Raw genomic sequence first — 22,235 nt, 5'->3', positions numbered from 1 at the left:
ATTGTGTTGACAGAAGCGATGTATGAGACTAGATCTCTGTCCCAATGTCTTTATATTCTGTCAGTTAGACGTGACGAAAATGGAGATCCAATCAATTGGACGGAAATGCGCGAAGTGAAAGTGAACAAAGATTATCCAAACTGCATTCAGTTTAAGACAAGTCATTTTGAGGACACTTACATAACTATTTCCCTGAAAAGAACGCAGATTGAATCCACCAGATAGAAGTTCCTACTTTGCAGACTTGTCAAAAATTATCCAGAGAAGTACGAGGACTCGTCTTGATTGATTGATTGATTGATTTTTAACGTCCCTTTCAGTAGCGAGGCTATATGAGACGTGAATCTACTGATTAACATGGCATCCGAACCACATGAGCTCCCACCGGGAATCGAACCCGGGTCTCCCACGCCTATGAGGACTCGTTATCATTGTGTCCGGGCCCAACTCCAATCATTCGAAACCCTGAACATGTTCAATTTTACAGAAACTTACCACATTAGCCATCCTTCTCAAGTGCAATATCAAAGCATGCAATTTACAAATTACTTTGCAAGATTTTATATTCTGGCAATGACAACTTGATAGCATTATTTTATGTTATGGTTAGTATGCTCTTAATATTGTGTTTCTTGTGTGTACTCAGGAATTTCGTTTTACCCTCAAGAATTTCAGGAAGCATTTGTTAAATTATTTTGTGTAATAAACACGAAGTTTTTCAATAAAAGTGCAATATATTCCGGTTGTTCATCTATTAATGTAGTTCTCAGTATAAAAAATATGCGTCGTATCTTTCATACAAGAGAGGATTACCATCGTCACAAACTGTCGTATCTTTTTCCCGCCAAATTTTCCACAAGCTTTTACAGGCAAATTCCATAAAACTTTCTACACCGATTTCTTATGATTTAAGTTATAATTTAGTAAATTTTCTCTCCTTTCGGTAAAATAGATTTTGAGTTATGGCTGTTCAAAGTTGTGTGAAAACCTAAAAATCGCTCTCCTGAAAAGTTTAGAAAACTGAGATACGACAGTTTGTGACGCTGTCGACGATATATGCAACAAATTCAAACCAAAACAACTGCAATTTATTTAACATAAACAACGTTTAAAAAGAAAACTATGTAGAATGTTTGGTTTTTTATCACAAACAAAAGAGTTAGCGTGGGCGCCACCCGCTAAAGAGAGCGCTAGTGTTACTGCCACTACAATAGCACAGTGTTGCCAATTTAGCGACTTTGCCGTTAGAACTAACGACTTTTGGAAGTGTCTAACGACAAAAATTTTTATTTAGCGCCTAGCGACAAATCTAGCGACATTTAGGAATTCAGATATTTTGTTCTATATTTATATTAAAGTATCCAAAATTTTGCAGTTCGTGATACTAATAACTACTTTTACACACTCGGTTGCACTACTGCTATGAGCGACCTACTTCGTTAGATTCATCGCTGCTATGAATATTATGCCCTTCTTCACTGCGGTTCGGAAATCCGGGAATTTAACGTATCTAACTAGTTGCGTAATAGCTGGTAACCTCTTGCATTGCACAGTGCGTACAGTGACAGTGACGTTGGAGAACATTGTGCTTTTGTGGTTCAGTGTAGTGCGTGTGATTTATATATTAATTGAACTGCAGTTGTTCTTAATATAAATTAAACAGAAATTTCGTGGGGTGAGTTCGGTGAAGTGTTCCAATACGAAAGCAACTTGAATCCCCCCCAAAAAAAAAAGATAATCGTAGTCAATAAGAGGGAATGGGGAAAAGTGATCCAAAATTTTAAGTATTTGCAAACTTTCAATGCTATATTTATTAATTTTGTATTCTTCAAAGCGCATAGTGCAGTATTTAGTCAAGATGGCCATTTTTTAAAAAGAAAAAATACTCGAGTCTTCCATTGTATATGAAAAATATTTAAATTATTTTAATTCCTTTGTAAAATTGTATAGCGACTTGGGAAGAGGCGTTTAGCGACTTCTAGCGACTTTAGAGTACTAAACTAGCGACATTTCACACTGGCGAGTTGGCAACAGTGCAATAGCAGTCGCTTTTATGTAGAGGTGTCAAAAACAATATTCTTAGCGCTGCATGGAATATACTATCATCATAACCGGCTGAATTATCAACTCAAAACAGAGCTGCTAATTATTTTTCATGAGTCAAATTAAAACACAAATTTGCTAAATTGATTCTACACATAAAACTGGTCGTGTAAAGTTATGTTATTCCTTTGTAAAAATATCCGACAGTATCGGGACAGTTGGCAACCCTGGTTAGTTTCACATTTTTATTAGTAATAACAATATATTAAAATGTAAACTATTCTTCACACTTTGAATATGTAATGTTACTTAACAACATAACGACAAAAAATCACCTCTAAACAAAGACATTCAATCTTGTAATATTTTTTGATCTCCCCGAAAAACACCTCTGAACTTTGGACGCTTTTCAATTTAGGTCTTCAATGACTGTATACATGTATCTACACTAAATAATATACTCTTACGAACACTATATTAATATTAAACAATACAAATGAAAATTTTCACTGTTTACTTTTCAAAAGAATCCGTATTCTAAGCAAGAAACGTGCAAACCCATTGCGCAGTATACAGTAACAAGTTACTGTAGATACCATAAAGTTATTATTGGTGAGGTATTATTGTTATTACTAACTCACTCGAGGTGGGTAATTTTATTGTTGTTCGATAAATACCAATTCTTAAACTGAGCCTTAAATAAATGTTTGAAGAAATTAATAAAGTAGCAGTTAAAAATTCAACTGTAGTATATAGCCTATGTTGACAATTCATTATTTATAAAATGTAAGATGTTTGCACTAATATGTAGTCATACATTTATGTAAGATCTACGTATATAGACTATAGGCCTACGTATCAACAGCAGTGTAGATAGCAAAGTGTTCTATGGAGGGCCCGAGACTTTTTCAGGAGGGCCGGGATTTTTACATGCTACAAGCAAATGAAGTTCTGCTTTCATTAATACTTACAATTTCGACATTTATTACACACATACCGTCCGGTACGATGTCTCTAAAGTAAGTCCCACTTTAAAAGCTTTATTAGAACTACCTAATAATAATAATAATAATAATAATAATAATAATAATAATAATAATAATAATAATAATAATAATAATGTGTTTCGTGATGTTATACAATAGTTGCATATAATGCACAGGTCTTTTTTCACGATCGTTTCATTACATGTCTGCATTTCCAAAGTTGACCGCATGTTGGTACTGTTCATCAAAGCAACATAAAAGGAATTTGGTGGTGCTAAAAAAACATTCTCAGTAGTGGAATTCTAAAAACACAGTGTCCTGTGCAAGTAAAACACTCATGTCGAAGGAGATTTGTTTGTCATCAACAATTTATCATGGCTGGTTATTTATGTCCACAGAAAAGAACCGGGTGTCCAGCAGTGTGGTGAACGCGTCGACCTAAAAAAATTCATGCGCAGAGCTCCTCATGACTGGTGGGTTGTAAGAAAACACCTCCACATGAAGCTATACAAAGGGCAATTTCATCAGCAGCTAAAGGCTAACGGTAAAGGAGAGTGATTTCAGTTTGCTTGTCATCTTGAAGAGTTAGTTTTTTTTTCCGAGGGCATCATAATTTAGTGATGAGTCTACATTCTACATCAGTGGGAAGGTTTTTTAAATTTTAGTTTAGTTTAGCATCCTGTTCAGCAACAAGACTATATGAGACATGGGCCTACAGCTTAATGTGGGATCCGAACCACATGAGCTCCCACTGTGAACAGTGGGAGGGTTAATCAACACAACTATCAAATTCGGAAAACAGAAAATCCAGGCAGAGTTATTGAACATGAACTAAATTCCTCCAAAATGAATGTATTTCTTGCCATGTCATATCGGAAGCTGTACGGGCCGTTTGTCTTCGTGGGGAACACTGTTACAGATATGTCATATCTCGACATGTTCCAGCTTTGGTTGGTGCCATAACTGAAGGAGGATTCGGATGATTATCTGTTCCAACAGAATGGAGCATCGCATTACTATACAGTTCGTGCATACCTCTGAATTGCTTCCAGAACGTTGGAAAGGATGAACAGGACATTCGGACAATGATCTTCTGAAATGGCCTCCAATATCACCAGATATAACCATATAACCTCCTTCGAGTGCTCCCTCTTTCGTGAGACCTTCGTGAACTGCGAATGAAGACTGAAGAAGCTGCAGCTACGGTCACACCAGACATGTTAACCAGAGTCCGTCAAGAGCTAGATTACCACATCAATGTTTTTCACGACACACACGGCGCTTACTTTGAATCCATGTAATGTCTTCATTCTACTAAAAACCTTACGGAAAATATGCATCATGTGGTACAAAAACTCATGATAGGTAGGTCAGTAGCTTTATATTTTTTTTTTAAAAAAAGGGTACTTACTTTAGAGACACCGTAAATCTCGCTAGTGGGCCTTACAAGGTTATAATGTTAATGCACGTACGTTCCTCTGCAAGATAACTCTTGAACGAAAGTGAACTTTTGAATTATTTTCTTTCCCTCTCTCTCTCTCTCCAAGGTGACCAGAACTTTTACTTTCAAAAACGGGACGCATACGAATCAGCGACGGGGGGGGGAGGGGATGACTTCCACATTGCATTTTGGGACTCAGCAGTGTTTTCAGTTTAGAAAATACACAAGTAAGAATGATAACACTGTGTTTCTAACTTAAGTATTACCCAACAATACTTTTAACTACTTGAATACTCAGAATTCCCACTCAATTCCCACTTGAACCACAGAACACTATTTTGATTTGAATATTCAGAAGTTCTAGGCACGGCTGAACCTTCCCAATGAGTGTCGGTACGGATGAGTGTAGAATTTGCATTGACCATTTATATTTTGAATAATAATTAGGGACATCTGGATCATTTTTGCTTAAAAACGGGATATTTAGGCGTCCCGTTTGAGAATCAGAAAAAAAAAACTGGACAAGGGTTGAAAATAAGGGACTGTCCCGGCTAAAACGGGACGTCTGGTCACCTTGTCTCTCTCTCTCTCTCTTTGTAATAGCTCTCTTTTTGTAATTATCTTGGATAAGTTTGTTAATAGAGTCTATCCGTGAACTCAATTTTTCACGACACGCTACGCCACTGACGAATAATAATAATAATAATAATAATAATAATAATAATAATAATAATAATAATAATAATAATAAACTAATGCGTCCCAGTTAGATAAAATGAGAATGTGATGATCCTAAACGTGTAGCTAATTGTTATCATTTTAGCCCATATAAGTCAGGCAATTACGTAAAACACTGTAAATAATAACTACAAGTCATTCAGTCAGTCTCTTCTCATTCCATTAGGTTTATTTTCCTTTGCACACAGTTCTATATACTATTCAATGCTTGAGTGACTACAACATTATACACAACACAGCCAGCAGACGAACCACTATAGCGGCAGCACCTTCCTCAGTCGGCAACAGTGAGTGGCAGTGTTTAGAGGCCAAGGATATAGCTATCCTCTTTCTCGTTCGGTGAAGTGATAGTGCATCAAGTTTACGACGACGTTACTGTCATTGAAGTTGTTACTTTTATTTTCCGTTTTCTTGTTTTCATTGAAACTTTACCAAACAAAAGATGCCAAACTGTCCAAAGTGTGACAAACCTGTATATTTTGGTAAGTTCTTTTATTTATTTATATTTATTTTCTTTTGACCACTTGTTTTGTTGTTTGAAAGTTACGACGAAAAGAGGCGTTACCGCTGAAAAGCACCGTCACAATCCAATATCGTGTGTAAACATTTAACGAGGGTTATCTGCATGTTTTATTAGCGTGGCTTGGCGCTTTTGGTATTTGCGATAAGTTATTAATGGTGCGATTGCGAAGTTAAAGATGGAAGAAAAGAGACTTAATCAACTTTCCACAGGAATTCTCCGGAATAGGTTTTTTTTTTTTTTTTTCTGCTTGTGTAGTATACTCGATCGGTAAAAGAGGAAGAAACATTTCCAGACTTTAAAAACAAGTACCAGGATCTGTGAAGAGGCAGGGTAGTTAATACTCATGTTTCGAAACTTGTACTTTTTTTTCCCCGGGAGAAAACGTTATTTTGTGAATACCTATTGGTGCAGCGTAAATTATCAGATTTAATCGTTTTGGGGTTCATTTTCTACTATAGTTATGCATTTCAGTTAAGAAAGCGTGTTAACAGCCAAAAGACCATTATTCATTTTTTTAAAGGTATTATTTACTTTCTTCCCCAAATTACTTGGTAGGGACTCTAGCTTACTTGGTATGATTACGGTTCATTATTTGTAATTGTGTTGAGTATAAATACAATTTGGACGTATGGATAAAAAACACAGCCCATAAAACACGAATAAACTTGTGCTAGATGGCCGCTAAAAAAAAACGAATGGTATCTGACCAAGTCAGGGCATGAGCGCAGCAGGGGAAGCTCGAGCGGCAACGAGGGAGTGCGTCTGTAGAGAGCAAGCGCGTCAGCGAAGTGGGTACCACAGGGATGAGCAAAAGCGGTTTTTATAAAAACCTGAAACCGGTTTCTAGAAAGACTGAAATCCAAAAAACCGACATTTCCGTTTTCTACAAAACCGGTTTTGATTTTCTTCAAAACCGGTTTGGTGAAAACTTTTGGAAAACACATAAAACTATTTCTGTGGAAGCGGAATCGGATTCCGGAGAACAACGAAACACTGTTCTGGTCAGAAATAGAACAAATTTTGAAAAAGAAAAAAAAACGGAACTGGTTTTGGAGAAAACCGATAAGTTTCGGTGAAAACTTTTTTTTTTAATTTTCAAGAACTGATTTCGGTTTTCCTGAAAACCGAAAACCAGTTTTTGTGCCCACCAATAATATCCATAAACGAGGTCATTTACAACGGCTCACGGTAACTCACAATATCGGCTCTGGGGGCGTCGATGGATTTGGGAGAGATGCTAAATGCCAACCAAAAACTGGCATGGCATTTCAGTGGTAGATTGCTCATTTCTAGTGCAAGGGTTTCCTGGTTTAGTTCTGGTCCTTGCAGCTTTGTGGGTTCATGTAAGACAGCAATTACTACTTGGGTTTTCTCAAGGTTCTCCTGTTTCCTCAGACATTTTAATTTTATAACTTCTTACATAATCATTCACTTTTATTTCTGCTTTTAGGCCACAGAGTACTTTGAATTAAATATTCCATTTCAATATAGAAAGTTATGGAGAGGAAAATGAAATGTTTTTTTTTTTTTTTTTTTAGTTTAGCATCTCTCAGTAAAGGCTTAAAACGACAGTAGGTGTGCAAGGGCGCCTATGTTATGGTTTCCAGGGGGGGGCAAGTATAAGCGACGTTTCAAATATAGTTTCAAATTTTGCTGTAACTAATGTAAAAATTCTGTTGGGTTTTCGATATTCCCAAGTACAACTTCTTAGTGGGGGCGAACGCCCCCCCCCCTGATGGGCGCCCTTGAAAGTGTGCAAAGAAACATAAGGGCTCTAAAGAAATCCATAAATATGATTTTGTTTATCATAGGCTCATATATCCAGAAAATGAACCACGGATCTTTTGCAGAAAATTTAGCCTTTTACTGAGACCGTGTGTCATCTGCCCCTGAAAATATCGAACCAATTGAAAGATGATAGTCCAAATTGGCTTTGTGGTTCTATCATTTTTTAAAGTAAAGAATACGTGTACTGAAATCCAAATTCCAGAGCACTTGAGTGTCATCAGAAAACTGAAGTATACTGGTAAAAAATATACAGTAATATCATCGCTACATGTGTTGTGGTGGTTGCTTGGAGAAACATATGAGCCGAAATTACGTTTTCGCGTTGAGATAAAAGTGTAGAAATTTGGGTTGAAAAAATTTAAAGAACGCCAGAATACAAGGGTATGTCCTCAGAAATTCCCTAACATTCACGGAAAGTCATCCCAGTTACAGCTTTAAATTAATAGAAAACTGTCGAGCTTCACCTTCTGCGTTGTGGTTCGTTGGATCAAGATTTTTTTCTGCCGAATGGAGCAGCTACATTGGAGAGAAGAGGTCCTTTGTTATGGCGATGAGAGAAGAAAGCTATCCGTTGCTGTTATTTTGTTTGAGAAGCTAAAGGAGAGCTACTTTTCTCTTGACTGAAGGGATCGAGAACAAGCCTTGTGATTCAATCTTATTGTTTGGCATTTTGTTTGTAGTGACTTTTTGGGTATAACTTGATATTGACTTCTTTTAATGTTTTTTAACTTCCCTCTCTCCTATTTGTATCCTTCAGGCTAACGATAAAGACGCAGATGTCAGTCATGACGACACTATAAAATAAGAAATCTTTCAGTTTTATGTGCCACGATTATGCCATGTAAGCTAAAGGAAAATATGAAATGAACTTTTTGAGTTTTATGTCCCACGGTTGTCGGTTAGGTTAAAAGGGACGGTGATTATGAGAAAGGTATGAAATGGTGGAATGAAAGTGGTGATGATGGAAATTCATGAATTGTAAAATGAAAAAAGTGAAAGAAAATGGGAGAACCCCGAGAAAACCAACGCACACGATCCTTGTCTAACACAAAGCTCACTTGACACCAGAAGAAATACTACGTTGCTTCCTGGTTTTACTACCGAGTTTGATGATAATTGAAGTTACTTCCTTTAATCAACAACAGGTATCACTCGGAAAGCCAAAACTCGTGTTGCTGCGTGAGCGGAAAAAATGGAATTTCTTCAGTTAAATGGGTTATCTAATAATACAAGTACGGTTTTCAGAAGATCAGGTGAATGTTGAGATGATTTTTTCAATATATAATTATATATATATGTATGTATGTATATTCAAGGGCGGATCCAGGGGGGCTATAGGGGTTTTAGCCTTGCTTTACACTGGATAAAGCGGCAAACTATGCTTTAGCCCCTCCCTTGATCTTATCCTGATATATATCAGGATATATATATCAGGATAAGATCAAGGGAGGGGCTAAAGTGACGAGGTAATTGTGGACATCGGAATAAGTAAAATTGTTCCTATAAACATGGGTCCGATGCCGCTTCGTTTCTGAGATACAGGGTGTTCAAATGTCGAGTCCCTCCAATGGCTCACTATGGGAAAGTGAATGGAAATGTTCAATATTACAGGAATAAAACACCCAGTGGAATTATGTCCGTGTAAATACATTTACACTAACATAGAAAATGAAACTAATCAATATTTGAGGTTATTGGGTTATCGTTGTCAGTGTTGCCACAATGGTACAAAGTGTTACGTTTTCAAATAGCACTATACGTCCACACGTTAGCATAGGATTACTGACATCAAAACGTTCTTAATCATGGGGCAGACTCTACTTCGTTTTCGAAACACAAGGCGTCCAAGTGTGATGTCAATTAACGATGCATAATAGGGAACAACGGTTCGTGGATCACATCTCTTGCATAAAAGTGTTATTGTGTCGTTACAAATGAATGCAAATGAGAATAACTTACGTATGAAGCCACAAAGTAATGTTATTGAGTAACAATGTTGTCCATTTCGTGTGAACGTCTAGTGTTATTTGGAAAAGTAATACTTTGTACAAGGTTGGCAACACTGACAACCCAATGACCTCAAATGTTGATTAGTATCATTATCTATGTTAGCGTAAATGTATTTGCCTAAGCATAATTCCAGTTGATTGTATTATTCCTGTAATATTGAACATTTCCATTCACTTTCCCATAGTGAGCCATGGAGGGACTCGATATTTGAACGCCACGTATCTCAGAAACGAAGCGGCATGAGGGGGGTGCACCAAATAACTGCCAGTACATTTGAATTAAATTTGAATAGGCATTTGTCGTGTGAATGATAAATTGCCCTGGAAATGCTAAGTGTCTGCTCTCGATGAATTCTTTTCCTTCAACTTTCAGAAAATTGACTGAAACTATGGAGTTTGCAAGACTCACTACTAGCTTCTGACATTAGGTAGGCCTAGTGTATATTTACAACGAAGGGGGGTGCACGTGCACCTTTGCACCCCTCTCTAAATCTGGTCCTGTTCATAAATTTGCATGGTACAAAGTTTCAGCGTTGTTTGTTCATGAGTTTAAAAGTTAGAAGAGCGTATCAAGATATATGGTCCACCCTGTATATAACCTGTAAAAAAGGAAGATTAGTACTGCCTATCATGTACTGTTTTTGGAATTAAAGAAATCTTGATAAGGTTAATTAAATTCTTTTTGCAATACATACAATATAACAAAATTGTTTCAATGATTATTTTCGTATGTAATCAATCAGAGTACGAAAAACTGTGATCAAACGAAACAAATATCTTCACCTTTAGCTTTAGCAAAAGTTCTTCGTCTCTCAGTATGCCCTTTCCGATGTTTAAGACAAGCTCAAGAAGTACCACGAGGAAATCGCAGCTAAATGTTTCTTTTTGGCATCCCGGACATAGACCGAGTTTCTTTTCAGACTAAACTTTATAAAAGTCGTTGAATTGGTATCGCACGATTTGTCAACTTTGTTTTTAAAACGACTACTTGTTACGCAATTTTCCCGTTTGCTTTTGTAGAGCTAGGTAGCTTTCAACATTTAGTTTTCACGTCTTTTCGGCATCTTATACGGCTCTGAAATACTTTCTAACCGTATATGTTTTAAAGTAGTGCGTCGTTTATCTCCAATAATTTTTAATATGATTACAGAAAATTGTATAATTTTAATCTGAAGATCTCTAGTTGTGGTAAGAGATAACTTAAGGTGCGATATCGTACTTTTCTGTTTTTTGAACAAGTAATGTACTACAAGGTGTGTTTAATGTATTCTTCATTAGCCCTATTATTTATTTGTGTGCGATATCGAAAGGAAACACTTCTTCTTTTACTGAGTGGCTTATATGAATGATCAGCGTTCTCACTTCGCAATTGGAAGACCCTGGGTTCAAACTCCAACGTAGACTACAGTAAGTGAGATACCTAGGTTTTTTTTATTATTATTTCTTCCCAAAAATTGGTATTTTCTTAGGATCACCATAGTGGACCTTGAAGATTGTAATATTAGTATGTCCGTCCATCGGTTACTCCACACGGTAACCCTTGAACGAAAGCATTTTTTTTTCTTTATTCCCAATGAAGCGATTATCTCGGCCGAGTTCGTCAATAAAGTCAGTTCGTTAACATATTTACGGGCAACGGTCGGTGGCTATCCATATAGCCTATCATTCATTCATAAATGTTTCATGTAACTTATATGCAACCCTCACAACATGTAAGAGTTTCGGTTTGCATAAACATGTAGGCGAAAATGTTTAGATATTATTAATAGTTACTATGAATACAAGCCCATTCATTCATAAAGGTAAGTTCTCTTTGGACCCTCTTTACGGTCTTGAGCAGAGATAGTAGTATGCACGTAAATAACCTGTATAGGGAGTTTACAAGTTCTTGTGCATTGTTTCCTGTGTAAAACGGCTTTGTCTGATGCTACATTGATTAATTAAACCTAAATCGATTTTAATGTCAGTTGGAATCATAATGAATTAATAAGAACTGTAACAACATTCTTAACATATGTACATTAACACAATGGTTCCCAACCTGTGTGTCGCACAATCCCATAGAGTATGTTGCAAAATTTTAGGGTGTGAAAATCATGAAGCATTCGATAATTAGTTAAGATCAATTTAGGAGTACTAGTTGTACTAGTCAACACTTCAAGAGGTAGCAAAAATACTTAGTCTACATAGTCAATATTTCATAAAAACTTAGTCTTTCTTACACTACTATATCCTCATTTATATTATTGCTAGCTGAAATGGCCATTCTGCACACAAAAAGAATGGGTTTATGGACAATATTATAATTCCATTTTCCTTTAGGATAAGCATTTTAATTAAAATGTAATGAAAAATGTATCAGATACTCTATTTTTGACACAATTTTTGAAAGATCCTGCCCCGGCGATCAGAGAATGAGTCTTTTAATCAAGGTGACAAGATAAAAGTCAGGCTTGAGGTGCACACGATATTTGTAAAGTGTGAAAATCATTTCAAACGAGTCAATCTCTCTTCCAGTGATCTCGAAAACTATCAATTCAGCATTAATCTTAGCCATTTCATTTTCGCCCTTTCTCACCCGCATGCGGATGGCGACTGAATCTAGACTTAAACAGCGTTGGGAGTATCATTATTCATTCATCTCTGGAAACCCCCAAAACTATGAACTTGACAGTAATTGGTCGTTTTCTATTATTTTTACTTGCCACTCCATCCCTAGAAATGTCTCATGTCCACACATATATAGATGTATGAGCAACGCTTTGAGCATTGCCCGTCAGAAAATAAGCAACTGAGTAGAATAACCAGTGTTGAGCAACGCCAATCACTAATATGCCCGTTCTTGACTAAACATGGACTTAACATATGATTGTGATTGTCACGAGTCAGGTTAGTGGCCCGGAAAACTATGGATTTGACACTAATATCGGTCATTTTGGACATTTTTTCTTCATTCTCCATTGTTGACAATTTTCATCGTTATTTCAAAATATTTCCATTCTTCATTAACTTCCAGAATTACATACTATTTTTTTTTTTCAAAATTTATCAACCCAGCGGCCAGCGCGTGCAGTTTATGAGTATTTCATTGTTGTAACAAAGTCTATTCTTAGCTTGGTTGACTTCAACTTGTGTCAAAGTTTGCACATCGGCTTTTAGTTATATTAGGGGCTGGCATTTTTAATAATAGCCCTTAATATAACAGGACGGCAAAAATGTTAAATAAGTCCTGAGTATTGTAATTTGTTTCTTTATGTATTTTTTTTTAATATACACTAAAAAATCGTTGTGTTATTTCAACGACATGCCTGTGTGTTAACACGATTGTGTTAAAATATAACACAAACAAGTGGTTAGAACAACTCACTCTCCGTTTGGAGTTTTGTGTCAAATGCCGGTAGTTGAAATGACACAACCTGCGTGTTAAATTAATACAAGTGTAGAATCTTCGGTGTTGTTTTCTGCGTGATTGCCACATATGTTGGGCATCTACTTATAAAGGCATATGAATTGAAGCTACAGACAAACACAGTAGAAAGAAATACTTAAACAAATCCAGGTATACGCAAAATTTCATCTCACAAATTTGATACATGTATTGCTTCTTTTTCTAAGCGATTGTGTACTAGAAGCAACAAACGCATCAACTTTATTAGATGGCAACTATCGCCGATTATTTGAAAGTTAATATGGAAGAACTATGAAATAAAGTAAATACGCAGTCGTCATTTTGTTATAAAATTACATGGCGAGCAGATTTTATCTTATCCCGAACGGTTATCGTTGAATATACGCGGCTTAAAGGAATACTCTGATTAGCCAAATTCAAAAGACCTCAACAATTTATCTCTCTACAAGCGACGTTTTCTTCATCGCCTCCGTGGCCAAGTCTGAAGAGCACGCGGCTAGTAATCGAAGGGTTGATGGTTCGTGCCCTCCCCCGCCACTGGAGTATTTTTTTTTTACTTGTTTATAGTGCTTTTTAGACAGCATGATGTAAACACATTACGCATATAGGCGATTTAACATATTTTGAGGGAGTAATTTTGTGGTTCATTAACGCTTACGGCACGGCTCAACACCGGTTGTGTATTAAAGACGTAACACACCTCTTGTGTTAAACGCCAACACCTCGGGGTGTGTGTTGAACTAACACCGCATAGTGGTAGTCACGCTGGAACCACTGCCTTGTGTTAAAATTGAGTTGAATTAACACAAGCATTTTTTTTTTTACTGTGTACTACTAGATGAACCTGCGCTCTCTACACAGCGCATCATTCACATATGAGCATGAATCTCCTTGTCATTCCTCACAACATCTGTACATATCCCTTTGCAGACAAGTGTTGTTGCAAAATTTGAGCCTACTTCCGGTTGAAGTTTTTAATTTATGTACGACCAGTATTTACTTTCTTCTTGCATGCAGTATGTAATAAGCAAATACATTACACAAACAATTAATTATAACGTCAGTGATATACGGTGTTTATTGAGCAAACCACTCCAAACAATAAAGATTCATCTTAGACTGGAAAAATGATTATCCTTCGTTTTTCATTATCATTTGGCCATGAAACAAACACCTGTGAAAGATATAAAACCCCTATATACAATTATGTTGTGTTGAAATGTATAACTCGTAGGATACAATGCCTTCGTTTTTTTTTTTTTGTTTTTTTTTATTTCAACACATCCAGTGTACCCGCAAAAGTGTAATAAAGAAATAACGGCCATGTTTTATAAATATTCAATTAGGACTGGACAATCTACACAAAATTTGGAATCGATCAGTGAAAACGTCATCTTTCTAGAGCCTGTAGTTCCCGAGATCTCATTGTCGAAAGGATTGGCCACAAACATATAGTTTAAAAGAACTCCAAAGATGGCAGCATAATTCATTTGCATTGATTTTGAAGAAGACTTATTAAAATGCAAAGGTTTTGAACAATGCTTTTGAAAATTAAACGTAATTAAAATGATCTATTTAAATAATAATTTATTTAAACTACACATTCTTTAAAACAATATTTGTCTTTGTTGAACGTGTAATCACAAATAACCGTAAATGAAAAGTTTGACATAAGTTAGAAGTTGGAGCTAAGGCGCTTAGACTGGTAGTGTAACATTTTAATAGGTAGATATAGGTATTTGAATTTTGCACATAACGTTTTTTATTTTTTATTTTTAAGTAGGATGAATTCGTCTTGAAGACATACGTTAAAAAAATAGAAGAAAATCCTGTATGAATCATTGTCCAAATGAAAACTATATCTCCACTTCAGTAATGGGTACTTCGAGCTAAAAAGATACCTTTAAGACATAAATCAGTTACTGAATTGGCTAAGTGCTATTCTGCTCCTATATTGCGAAAGTTTTAATGCCTGTTTGTAAACGTAGGCGGATCTCTTTCAACACACTGCTCAGTTCATAGTTACGTAATGTTGACAGGATCTTCTATTTAGTTCCACTTTTAAATAATTAGTTTTAAAGCAATTTAATCTTATTTCTGATAAGATTAATTTGAACTTCCTTGTCAAGAAGATAGACGTTAAATTATGGGGATATTATTTTGTATTTTAGAAAATCTTGCAGTTATTTGCGTTAAATATTGCGAGAGACCGAGTTTGAATTTCTAATAGTGGCGCTACGTGTAGTTCTGATCTTTCATTAAATGCTAGGCCCACATCTCATACAGTACATAAGATAAGTCTGTATTTTTTTTTCCGTGGTATTCTTCGGTTTTTTGCAATATTCTACTAAACAAGAGTTCGTAACGTGTGCAGTGCCGTTTTAAGATTTATTTCAACGTTAGAAACTGCACATATTTTCATATTTTTCGAACAGATTAGGGATATTTAATTCACGTAAAGGGGATTATGAAACTTGTACTACAATAATTGACGTACGCAAGGGTGAGTCAGATCCTAATTCCTGCTTGAGCAAGACATGTAAAAACAGTGTGATGTGTACACACACCTTAAAATATATTAACTTAGGAGGTTAAACTCCTCGCCTTGACAAACTTGTGCGTACGCCACTGCCTATAAGAAACTTTCTACGTTGAAAGATGTGAAACTTAGGGTCACTTTTTCTGTATCTCAAGATACAGATCTTTTACAAATGATCGCTAATTTTAACTCTTTCAGTGGGGTTACTTGAGAGCACATCGCTAAAAATTAATTTTTACCACAACTAACTATGGGGGAAAAATTGTCTAGTGTACTTATATAATGCGTATAACGATTAGTACATTAAGTAAGTTCTTCTCATTAGCGATAAAATTTTTAAGTTTTACTGCTATGATTTCCCTGAACAGCAGCCATTACTCCTATTGTAATTTCAATCGTAATTATTCGGTACCATGACTTTCGCAATATTCGCTACTGCAGTCCTTAACACGAATATTCCCTTCCTCTATACTTGCTTATATAAAGTCCTTATTCTTCGTTTTTCAAATGTTAGTGATGCTATAACGGCCTTAGTTTGGGACCGTGACTGGCATGCAATAATGCTATTTCAGTGCATGTATAATGACATTTGAAATAGTATGTGACACTTTTCTTCTCTCCTATTTACTTACTACGCGTTGTACGTGTGAGCTTCATTTTCAGATTCTGAAGCGAAACTATCCAGATTCTAAGGCGGCCCAAGTAAACTTTGAAGGGATCGAACCCGCTTGCGATCGGCACCCTTGCGCATTATGTGCTTCACACGGAGTTGGATTAACCCATCTGGAGGCCCGGGGCTAGAAAAAATATGTGGCCCCTTCTGACTTCACCTAATACATTTCTGTGAAAGTACAGTAGAAAAGTTAAGGGAATATGTTTCATTTTTGGTCATATTGTATTTTATGGTGATGATTGTATCGTCATGATTCTTTTAGACAGCTAGTTGAGATTTTGAAAAGGGTGGAGACCCCTGTCCACCTGGAGCTCCGGGGCTATAGTCCCCCTAAGCCCCTCACTTAATCCGGCCCTGGCTTCACAGTTGTATATGAAACAAAATATATCCTTTCTGCCAGGGGCGGATCCAGGGAGGCAATCGCCCCCCAAATAAATAGAAACTTTCTTATTTTATATATAAACTAGCTGAACCTGCACTCTCTACACAGCGCATCATTCGCATATGAGCATAAATCTCCTTCTCATTCTTCACAACATCTGTACGTGTTCTTTTACAGACAGAAGTGAAAGACGTATTGATTTAAAAAAGAAAGCCAAGAGGTATCATAAAGGGGAGACTTTTTCGATTATTTTTTCACAACATTTCACACCGTTTGCAAGATTTGAAACTACTTCCGGTTGGAAAAATGAAAATGAAATGAAATCTTTGTTTTACGTCCCACGGTTATGCCGGTCAGGCTAAAGGAGACGGTGATGATGACTAATGAATGAAATGGTGGAATGAAGAAAGTGGGAGGAAACGGGAGAACCCCGAGAAAACCCACGCACACGGTGTTTGTCCACCACAAAGTTCACTTGGCGGGGGTTGGGATCGAACCCAGGACCCCAAGCACCAGAGGTGAACGCTCTACCACTGAGCCACCGCGGCCCCTATTTCCGGTTGGAGTTTCTAATTCATCTATGACCAGTGTTTTCTTTCTTCTTGCATGCAGTATGTAATAAGACAATACATTACATACACAATTAATTATAATGTCAGTTATATATGGTGTTCATTCGGCAAAACACTCCTAAAATAAAGGTTCATCTTAGACTGGAGAAATGGTTATCCTTCCTTTTCCATTATTATTTGGCCATAAAACAAACGCCTGAGGCATATACAACCCCTATATACAACAATGTGGTGTTGGAATGTATAATGCGTAGGATGTGATGCTTTAGTTTTTTTTTAATTTCAACACTTCCAGTGTACCCGTAAAAATGTAATAAAGAAATAGTGGCCATGTTTTTTAAATATTCAATTAGAACTGGACAATCTAGATAAAATTTGCAATCGATCAGTGAAAACATCATCTTTCTAGAGCCTGTAGTTTCCGAGATCTCATTGTCGGAAGGACTGGCCACAAACATATAAACGTAGTATAAAAGAACTCGGAAGATGGCAGCACAATTCACGTGCATTGATTTTAGAGAAGGCTTATCAAAATACAAAGGCTTTGAACAATAATTTTAAAACATAAACTTTATGAAAATGATGTATTTAACTAATTTATTTAAAGTACACATACTCAAAATGTTATGTTTGTCTCTGTTAAACGTGAAATCACACAACCGTAAATGAAAGATTTGTCAGCCAAAGTTATAGGTTGGAGCTCAGTCGCTTTTAATTGCTATTGTAGTATTTTAATAGATAGATATAACCCATCCCAGAGTTTGGAGCTCTTAAAAGTAGCTCTAAGTAGCAGTATTACAACCTACCGCCCCCCCAGAAGTCCGTCCTGGATCCGCCCCTGTTTTATGTAAACACTACGTCATATTGTAAGCGGAGGATTCGGCTTGAAATTTTATTTTTTAGTTTAACACAACGCTACTCCAGTTTCTTATGTAGAAAAAAATATATAGGTGCCTATCTCAGGAAATTGTGCCTATTATTATAGGTGTATTTGTGTTTCACAGTGTCAAGATTCAAGATCCACTGCCTCTTCAAAGTTTTTATTTAACTGTAATGTCAATGCCTTTATTTTGAGATTTTTTTTTTTTTAATTTCCGTGTTAATCATAGGAATACCCTTGACATATTCAGTTGGCTGTGAATTTCTCTGCAAAGAAGTTCGTGCATGTCCAAGAATAAAATACATAGAATATTTCCTTCATTCGTGTGATAGTCGAACGCGGAACTTCCTTAGAGAGTTATGTTTCACTTCCCTGTTAAATGAGACTTATCAAGGTTATGTTCAATAACGTGTTAAATGTTGATCCCAGCTATTAATTTCAACGAAAAAATAAGACCTATACCAATTGATAGAACAGATAGGGCGGAACATAACGATATTCATCAGTGTAAGAGCTTATGCGTAGTTTCGAGAAAATGAATTCCTTTGTAAACCCACAATTTTATGCTTACGACAATCATGCCACTTACTGTGATGAAACTGATACTAAAGCATATGCTTATTAAGTTCTTCACTATCACACTAGCATAACAATACATAATACGGTTTATGATATATATAATCTAAAAGTATAATCTATATCAGTGTTTCTCAAAGTGTGGGTCGCGGGCCGTCTTTGGTATGTCGCGAGAAGTTTTTCCTTTTAATTGTGAAAATTTGATGCGGAAACATACAGTTGAAAAGTAAGTACCATTCAGGAAGTGAAAATTGAAAGCGTTTGTTAATGAGGTGAAGAGTAAGTGGTTATTCAGACCACTGCCCTGTTGTACAGTCAGTAGAGATGCTGGGTTAGGATGAAAAGAGAATGGGTGAGTCAAAATCTGTCACGGGTAGAGCATTGCGTTGAGAATAGTGAGAGCTTTGTGTTACCTTTATATGGAAGAATTAGAATTATGATTTACAAAATTGAAATACCATCATTACGTAGAATGACAATGTGTATTTGAATAAAAGTAGGTGAGCCACAAAGTACTTTTTAATATTTAATGTGGGTCGCGGTAACAAGTTTGAGAACCACTCATCTATATATAAGTATATAAATAAAAGTGACTATGTGTTAATAACTCTTGAACCACCCAAGAGATCTCGATCAAATTTTCAACATAGATATGGTTTGGGCCTAGGATGTTTTTTTTATATATATATATATCATATTATTTCACTTTGACGGTGCAACTTAGGGAACAGGGAGGGGATATTTAAAAATCTATTAGTATAGGGGATGTTAGTTTCGAATCCAAGGTTTTCGGGGTCGCTGAGATGAACAGTGATACTTCCGATTTCGTTTAAATCCAAATTCAGCCTCGAACCTTGGGGGAGGAGAGACATATGTATAAGATGATCGATATTAGTGTCGAATCCATAGTTTTCGGTGTCGTTGAGATGAACAGTGAGACTTCCAATTCCGTTTAAATACAAATTCAGCCCCCATTAGTACTTTACGTTCAAAATGATACGTATTTCCCTTGCGAATAACGAGTATTCTGCCATTTAATTCCTAAATTTTATTTTCTGTTTAAGTAAAGCAGGGTTGGCAAAAACCATGGTTTTTATTTAAAAAACCAAATAAACCGGTTTTTTTGGCTTAAACCAGGTTTTTTTGGTTTAAACCAGGTTTTTATGGTTTAAATAATTTGCTCTATATATTCATATCATATATGGACAGAAATAAGTTTGTTTCGCCTTGATGTTATTATGCAACAACCGGGTTATGCTGGAAGGGGTCACATAAGCTTAAAGCGGAATAAAAACCGCTTCTCGAGTTACATCCGAGAGAAATTGTCCTCCATTTGAACTCGGAACCAGGACTAATTGGCCACAAATGCGATACGTCTGCCGACTCACTCATGAAGGAATCCTGATAAAAAAAAAAAAAAAAAAAATACGTTGTGCTGATCTTTACATGCTTCTTAATATAACTGTCAAGAGTCATTTCAGGACAAAAAGATAAACAGTTGCACAAGTGAAACCATTACACAGAATTACATATGAACAATTTCAAAGTACTACGGAGTACAGAAGAACTAATTTAGTTCAAGTTAGTTAACAACGACTTTTATTGGTCCAAATTAAAGAAATACACCGACTTAATCTGCATATCAATAAGAAAAGTGAGTAAAGATACGAATTATTATTTGAGAATTATTTGGCTCAGACTCATTTATACATAAATAGATACCAAAGATCCTTATTTCACTAAATGCCTCTCGTGGGGTCTGTATGACCCTCCCCCCACACACAAAAAGTGCGGCATTTTCGATTTTTTTTTTAATCAATAGTAAACATTGAAACACAACAATAATTAGAATTTTTCTTCGATTGCAATTACATAACAATAATAACAACTACAAAAAATCACAAAATAAACATTTATAAACTTATAAAAAAAAAGTTGCTTTTGTAGTATAATCTTTTGGAGTAATGAATGGGGAATTTAGGTCTGAATATAATACGAATAATATACGGGAGTGAAACGTGATAACCCACAAATGTGTGTTCATCAAGATTTTACAAACACACTTTTACGAACATTTTTTTGTTGTTTGGTTTAAACCAGTTGGTTTTTTTGAAAAAACCAGCTGGTTTAAACCAGCCAACCCTGAAGTAAAGTATTGTCTAAACATAAGATATACATTAGTCTATCGGTCACATCGATTGGATTGGGTTCAGAGGTGTCATTTACGGGGACAGGAAAGAAAGTTTTCCCCCTGAGTTACAGACACACACCTATTAGAAAGATGACATATAGGAAAGCATGTCTGAAACTGAATAGAGATGGATGTTAATTGCTAATTTGTTTATTCTTTAAATGACTTGTTTTAAAATTGCAGAAAAATGACCAATATATCAATAATGTATGACTACTTTTGAAGTATTTAGTAAATATATTAATACACTTCTGTGATTTTCCATTTATGCTCCACAATATGAACCATGGGCGATATAATATACATAAGTCGCTTACCACTCCTTGTAAAATCCGTGTTCGTGGAAAATAGTGAACAACAACCATGTAGTAACATAGCAGGTCGAGGGGGAAGTCGGATTGTGATGGTGGCCAAGATGGCGGCCATCTTGAACTCACGTCAAGATTTTTAAATAGGAACATGGTCATGCGGCACATCATTTTAGGCTAGAATTTAAAGACAAACACAATGCTGAAACCGGTTTGTCGATATCTTAATTTGTTCAAAAGTTACAGGCATTTCAAATTGCTAATTTTACCTGTCACGCATGGCGGAACACGTGCTCTATGTGGCCCCCATCCTGAGTTATGCACAAGGTAAGTCGTTCAACCCAATTGTCCATGACCCTCAAAAGAGTTTCTGGTGAAATGTCGACACAGGCTGCAAATATGCGTTCTTCCAGGTGTTCAAGATCCCGAATCTTTTCGGCGTATACCTTTGCCTTCAGATGACCCTACAGATAAAATGAGTAGGCAGAGCTAGATGATAATATGAAGCACAGTGAAAATCTGAATAGGCATTACTAGATGAGAAGATAATATGAAGCAGATTGGAAATCCAAATATGCGGTCCTAGATAAAAAAAAAAAAAAAAAAAAAAAAAAAAGATAATATGAAGCAAGTTGGAAATTGAATAGGTAGGATTGGATGAAAATATAATATGAAGCAGGAAAAGTAAGTGGAGCGATCATGACTGAATTAGGATGGAATTCAAAGGCATTTATTTTTGCGGCAATGAACCCAGGTTTCTTAAGCCGTAGAGTGTGATACATTGTATAGAATTTGAATACTGTAACATCAACTTTTCTCTCTCAAATAACAAAAAGCAAAACATTTTAAAACAACTTAAGCACCATACAGTACACATGAGCTTCATGTACATGAGAGTCACGTGTTTATTATAGCTGTGTGTGTAGTAAAAACAGCTTTGGGCACGTCGAGAGTACGAGGAAGAACGTTACATCACCGGAACGAATAACGAAATATCCATAATGTAAAGTTTTGAAAAGCCAGTGTTTGAAGGTCATCCTGTGTTAGCATCCTTGTCATGAGGTTCCTAAGTAAACAGAGGGAGGTAAGTAATAATAAATCGTTGCCAACTACAGCATTTTTTTAAAAAAAATGGTTATTCTGTTGGAAGTTATTTACTTCGAGTACACAAGTATCC

At 36.0% G+C, this 22,235-nt stretch overlaps 1 protein-coding gene across 2 annotated transcripts in view; it reads left to right on the top strand.

The window, feature by feature from the left end:
- The window catches only part of LOC145693694 (cysteine-rich protein 1-like), an 82,897-nt gene that overhangs the window by 9,341 nt on the left and 51,321 nt on the right, over positions 1–22,235 (top strand). Inside the window, exon 1 of one of the 2 annotated variants that reach the window (XM_081769969.1) lies at positions 5,428–5,690. The exons of the other annotated variant lie outside the window; for it this stretch is intronic. Within the exon in view, the coding sequence (XP_081626095.1) occupies positions 5,651–5,690 (40 nt within the window). The 5' untranslated portion in view covers positions 5,428–5,650. Of the gene's footprint in view, positions 1–5,427; positions 5,691–22,235 lie in introns of those variants that run through there. 2 annotated transcript variants of the gene reach the window in all.

This window comes from Thermobia domestica, chromosome 1, assembly GCF_964235325.1.
Source record: "Thermobia domestica chromosome 1, izTheDome1.hap1.1, whole genome shotgun sequence".
Taxonomy (NCBI): domain Eukaryota; kingdom Metazoa; phylum Arthropoda; class Insecta; order Zygentoma; family Lepismatidae; genus Thermobia; species Thermobia domestica.
The sequence above is the reverse complement of the archived record's forward strand: the minus strand, read 5'-3'. Positions and strand labels throughout refer to the sequence as shown.